This window comes from Sceloporus occidentalis, unplaced genomic scaffold (genome assembly GCF_023333645.1).
Source record: "Sceloporus occidentalis isolate IW3139 unplaced genomic scaffold, rSceOcc1.0.p SCAF_2, whole genome shotgun sequence".
Lineage (NCBI taxonomy): Eukaryota > Metazoa > Chordata > Lepidosauria > Squamata > Phrynosomatidae > Sceloporus > Sceloporus occidentalis.
The window spans coordinates 270,780,386-270,786,385 of NW_028316982.1; the positions used below are offsets into that span (position 1 = coordinate 270,780,386).

The 6,000-nt window shown below is 44.2% G+C and overlaps 1 protein-coding gene across 2 annotated transcripts in view; it reads right to left on the reverse strand.

The window, feature by feature from the left end:
* The window catches only part of RAB6A (RAB6A, member RAS oncogene family), a 67,352-nt gene extending 62,622 nt beyond the window's left edge, over positions 1-4,730 (reverse strand). The window contains exon 1 of one of the 2 annotated variants that reach the window (XM_089513051.1): positions 4,371-4,730. In XM_089513051.1, the coding sequence (XP_089369177.1) occupies positions 4,371-4,440 (70 nt within the window). In that variant the 5' untranslated portion in view covers positions 4,441-4,730. The remainder of the gene's footprint in view (positions 1-4,370) is intronic. The other variant, XM_089513050.1, reaches the window with a different exon arrangement.
* Positions 4,731-6,000: the final 1,270 nt, after the last annotated feature.

The following is a 6,000-nucleotide window of genomic DNA, read 5'->3' on the forward strand; positions in this document are numbered from 1 at the left end:
AAATGGAAGACTAAATGAAGCAGCTTACAAAGATGGCAGAAGGAAAAAGATAGTGCTGCTTTGAAGTATTTTAAATGCTAGCTTCTATATGTACCAAACACTTTGAAACCCTCCCTGAATTCTAACATTGATTGCAAGTACTCACTCTCAGTTGTCTTTAGCAATTCCAAGTTTTATGTAGATAGCAGAAGGGTGAGATATAGCCTTTTAAATATATACATCAAATCTGGAAGCAAAGATCCTTACTTCTACCTGATGTGAAGCCAAGACTGCAAAACCACATGACGACCAATGAAAATGTCTGACCATATCACACAATCTTATATTGACGTCAAGTCAATTACCTCTCTGTCGTACCCATTATAGCCCCTATCCCTTACAATCTGACAATTCTATTAAATCCAAGATCCCCCTTTTATATGAAGATACCAGGAGAGAGCTTGGCCCTTTCTGTATACATAGCAGGTGCTTCCTCATTGAAATATGGCCCCTTCCTCCAAGAACTGAATTATTCCCCACAAGAAATAGCAGCCTGGATTTTTGCCTGAACAAGACCAAAGCCTCATCAGAAAAGGGATGAGTGGGCATGCAGATAAAGGGAAAGTGGGGAAAGACACATTTGCTATGGTAAATATTTAGACTACTACAACCATTTTAAGGGCTGATTTTTCTGTAGGAAAACTATATATAAATCTGAAAACATATATTTAAGCAGAACTATCAGCTTTTGCACTCCATTGCACACCCAGTGAAGCCACAGAAACTAAGGATGTATGAATCAGCAGGCTTGTATGTTGCTTAAATATGCCTTATGCACACTAGTCTTCCAAGTCTCCTTTCAGATATGAAACTAAACAAAGTCTCAGAAACTGAATATTCAAGGAATGGAGAGATTCATTTCTCAGGTGCCTCTGTCATGATACTAGATCACAGGGGCAAGAAAAGCAGTAACTGGGTGAACTGAATGAACTCATCTTTTCTAAGATAGCCAATTTTTATTTCCACTGTGGCATCTGTATGCCAAACCATTGCCAAACACTGGCCAAACTAAGGCCTGTTACAGACTGCCAAAATAAAGCTGCTTCGGGTCTCTTTGGAGGTATGCTGTTTAAATGATGCATGGGTCCTAAGAGTCCGGAGGTCGCGCCAAAGCCACACTCCATTCCTAAGCACTGGAGTGCAGCTTTGGTGCAGCTTCCGGATTCTTCGGATGCATGCATCATTTAAACAGCATACCTCCAAAGAGACCCGAAGCAGCTTTATTTTGGCAATCTGTAACAGGCCTAAGTCTGTATTCAAAACCCAGCCTGCTATGCTATGAACTGCTCTCTAAAAATAAATTATTACACAATTATTACAAAGATCTAATAGAGAAGGCCCCACTTTTTCCAAACGCTTATGGAAGCTGTCCTTCCAGCATTCAAATCAATTACTACAACATAAAAATTAGACTTCCAAAAGGTAGAAAACAGGGACACAATTCCACTCTTCTCTTAATGAATGGAAATTTCTCTCTCTCCCATTCTTCGATCCAATTCAAGACATTCCATAAGTGGGAACACATACATTCTTAAAGCCTTCTATCTTCCTGAGGAGAACCCCTCCAAAACACATTCCTCTGGTGCCTAGGAACAACCACTGATATATATTTTTCTCTAAAGATTTATCTATACTCTGTATGGATGTATGGATGGATACACATGTGCATATTTATTGTTGTAAACTGCCCTTGAGTCAATCCCGAATCCTGGCAACTCTGTGGATTCTTCAAGACCTCCTGTCCTCAAGCGCTTTGCTCAGGTCCTGAAGTTCAGGTCCATGGCCTTCCTGATCAAGTTAAACCATCCCTTGGTAAGACAATTCTAACCAAGATTTCTAACCAATTTCCTCTCTTTCTCTTGCCCTCCATCTTTCCTAGTGTATTATTGCTTTTTCCAATGATTCATGCCTTCTCATGATGTAGTCAAAGCACGACAGCCTCAGGGAGATTTCTGGCCTGATCTGTTCTCAGACCCATATGTTTGCCTTTTGGCCGATTCCTGCGCACTCTTCTCCAGCATCACATCTCAAAGGAGTTGATTTTCTTCCTAGCTGCTTTGTCCAGCTTCCACATACATGCTGACGGGAAATAGGATGGCTTGGATCATCCTAACTTTAGTAGGACCTTGGCGTCCACAAGGGATCTCTTTCCCATCCCCCATGGATACCAAAATCTGTGGGACCTCAAGTCCTCTTTTCCCCAATGATGGCGCATGCACACAGACACACTGCCATTAGGGACAGCTCCCATTGTCCCTAATGGTGGCATGTGTATGTGGCCGCGCCACCATTAGGGACAACATGACAGGAGCTTACTTGAAGACCCTTCATCCCTAGGCGGCATGGCTGTGTGCATGCATTATTACTGGAGGCAATGGCAGCTGCCCCTAATGCGGCACTGCCACATGCACACACTGCCATTGAGGACAACAGGGGCTTCCTACCCGCGGATGCTGAAATCCACGGATGGCAAGTCTGTGGGTAGTGAGGGCCCACTGTATTCCGTTTTATGTCTTTGCGCTTTAGGGTTTTGTCTACTTCCTTCTTAGCTGCGCAACATTAGTCTTCTTCCGATTTCTTAACTGCAATCCCCATGATGATCAATGACTGATCCAAGGTAAGGGAACTCTTTTTCTATTTCATAATCTAAATTGAATTTATTATATATATAGACAGGCAGATATATGTTAACTGCCCTTGAATCAACTTAAACTCATGGCAACCCTATGAATGAGACATCCCCAAAAAGACCCCTGTCCTCTATCTTCTTGCTCAGGTCCTCTACCTCCCTGCTCTTTGATTGAGTCTAACCATCCGGCATGTGATCCTCCTCTCTTTCTACTGTCTTCCAGCTTTCCTAGCATCACTGTGTTTTCTAGGGATTCATTTTTCCTCAAGATGGGGCCAAAGTATGACAGTCTCAGTTTCATCCTCTTGGCTTCCAGGGAGAGTTCAGGCTGGATCTGTTCAAGGACCCATTTGACTGTCTTCTTGGATGTCCGCAGCATTCTCAGCACTCTTCTCTAGCACTACATCTCCAATGAATTCATTTTCTTCCTATCTACTTTCTTCGCTGCGCAGCTCTCACCTCCATACATTGTGATGGGGAATACAATGGACTGGACCATCCCATCTTTAGCGCTCAGTTTTACGGTGCTTCCTTCACAGCCGCCCTTCCCAATCCCAATAAACAGGGGCTGGTTGGCCATCTCTGGGGAGTGCTCTGGAAGTGTGTCCCTGGACTGGATGGCCCTCTCTTCCAAGTGTAGGATTCAGGCGTTCTTCTGGTTTCATGACTGCAGCCCAAGGCAGGGCAGCTCTTGGAGTCTTTCTCTTTCCTGATCATCTCAATGAGAGCCAGCATGGCTCCCTCAGGCAAACAACCTCTCAGAGGGCTTTCTTGGCCATTGCCATCCGCTGAGGAGGCTGAGAGAGGCAGGCTTGGCCAAGGGGGAACTGAACACACAAACCAGGCCACACTGGGGCCCATGTTTATGTCCTTGTACGTGTTGTGTGTGCATGTGTGTGTGGGGGGGTTGTGTGTGTGTCTATGTGTGTGTATACAGAGAGACACATACATAGCTTACATAGATTTTCTCCAGTGTTTTTGTGTTTTGGGACTCATTCAGTCAGAGGCCTTTTGTGGTTTATTTTTGGTTTTGTACTATATATATATATATATATATATATATATGAGACACACACACACACCCATATATAATTCCTCATACACACACATGTATTTCCTCATACATACATACATATATATATTTCCATATATACACATACACACATTTATACTTCTCCATGTATATTTCTCCATATATATATATATATATATATATGTAAATACATACTCATATATATATATATATATATACACACACACACACATATTTCCTCGTATCTATATCTCTTTCCATATATTTACACACATTCTTATATGTTTCCTCATATATATATATATATATATACACACACATACATATGAGGATATATATATGTCCCCACAACCACACACATTCTATCTATCTATCTATCTATCTATCTATCTATCTATCTATCTATCTATCATCTGCCCCCTCCTTGCCCCCCTCCAGGCCCCGTTTTCGGCCTCTTCCTGCCAGATGCCCCGGGAGAAGGGAGAGAGGGAAGGCAGGGAAGGGCGCCCTCCTCCTCCTCCTCCTGATCCTGGATCTGGTCCCGGGGCGGAAAGGGGAAATGCGGCGGCGGGGGAGGGAGGGAGAGGCCAAGGGCGGGGGAGGGAGCCGCTTGAGGGCGAGACCTGGGTTCGAATCCTGGGCCCTTGCCTCCCTCCGCCGGCGACTCACCGCTTTGCTCCCCGAGGAAGACCAGCTTGAATTTCCGCAGCGGGTTCCCGAAGTCCCCGCCCGCCGACATGATGCTGATGCTGATGCTGATGCTGGAGGCTCCTCCGGCGAATATGGTTTGGCTCCAGGGGAAAAGGAATGAAAAGGGGGAAGGGAGGGAAGGGAGGAAGGACGGGGTTTTGGAAACAATGTTCCCCTCAGGGAGAGGCTTCGGAGGGGAACGCAGAGGCAGAGCGGCCGCCGAGGAGGAGGAGGAGGAGGAAGGGGAGAGCCTGCCTGCCGACGCTCCGCCACGACGACGACGACGGCGGCGCTGAGGTAATTTAGGCCCCGCCTGCGGCCTGCCCGATTCTCCTCCTCCTCCTTCCCCTCAGAAAGCGCCGCCTCGACGCTCCGAGCCCACTGCGCACGCGCAACACCGCCACGGACCAATCAGGAAAGAAAGGGGCGGGGCTTGGCGGCGACCTGTCACTCACTGGCTTTCTCGCTCTCTCGTTCCAAAAAGCTTCCTGAGATTTTTTTTCGAGCCGCCATGTTTGGAGGTGACGCCACCCGAGCTGAGCATGCGCAGTCGCCGAAAGCGAAGGCATGCCCACAAGAGGGCGAGGGAGGGGCTTATATTGGGAGCTGTCCGGTTGTATTCGCTTGTCTGTCTGTCTGTCTGTGTGGCCGCAGTCGGCGCAGATTGGCTGAGCGGACACTAGGAGGCGGGACTTTGCTGTCAGTGTGAATTTCTTTGATATAGCTATCTATCTATCTATCTATCTATAATATTTAATATATATAAATATAAATTTTATTAATATATATTTGTATATATATATAATAAATATATAATAAATATTTTCTGTATGTATAAATTTATATTTAGTAAATATATATTTAGATTATCAATATTATATATATATATATATATATATATATATATGTAAGTATATATATATTTTATAAATATACATATATACATATACATATATATATATATATATATATTATATATTTTAGATATAAATGCATATATATTTTAAAAATAGACAGAGAAGGTGAAATGCCTGACAAAACTACAGTTCCCAGAATGCCCTAGCACTGAGCCAGGGCAGTCACAGAGGTCTCACACTGGGTTTGTTTCTGCAGTGTGTTTCCAACCTTGCAGCACACTCTTTTAGGGCGACCCATAAACTCTCATGAATGATGCAATCAAAGTCTTTGTAGTAATGTATAAAGAACAGGTTGAACAGACTGAAAATCTTTGGAGGTATTAACTCTATTAACCAGTTTATGTTATCTTTTAGCCATGATCCCTAGGTCCTCTTCCTTTCTGAGCCCTCCCTGGACATCCGGCCTTTCTTTTTCCAGATATAGCAAAGCTCTTTTGTTGAAAATCCTGAGCGTCCTTTTGCTGGCATGGGCAAATGCCACAATCGTTGGATCATTATTGCAATCCCTGGTGTCCCTTTTTGGGGTTACTGGAAAGTACATTGAGCGCTTCCCGTCTGCGACCCATTGTTTCAAATGGAAAGCTTTCCTATTAAATTCATCACACGGAGGTTTTTGCAGCTCAGATCCGTGGTGACTCCTGGTTCAGCAATGTGAATGGACATTATAACATGACTGTTTTATCACGCTTGGT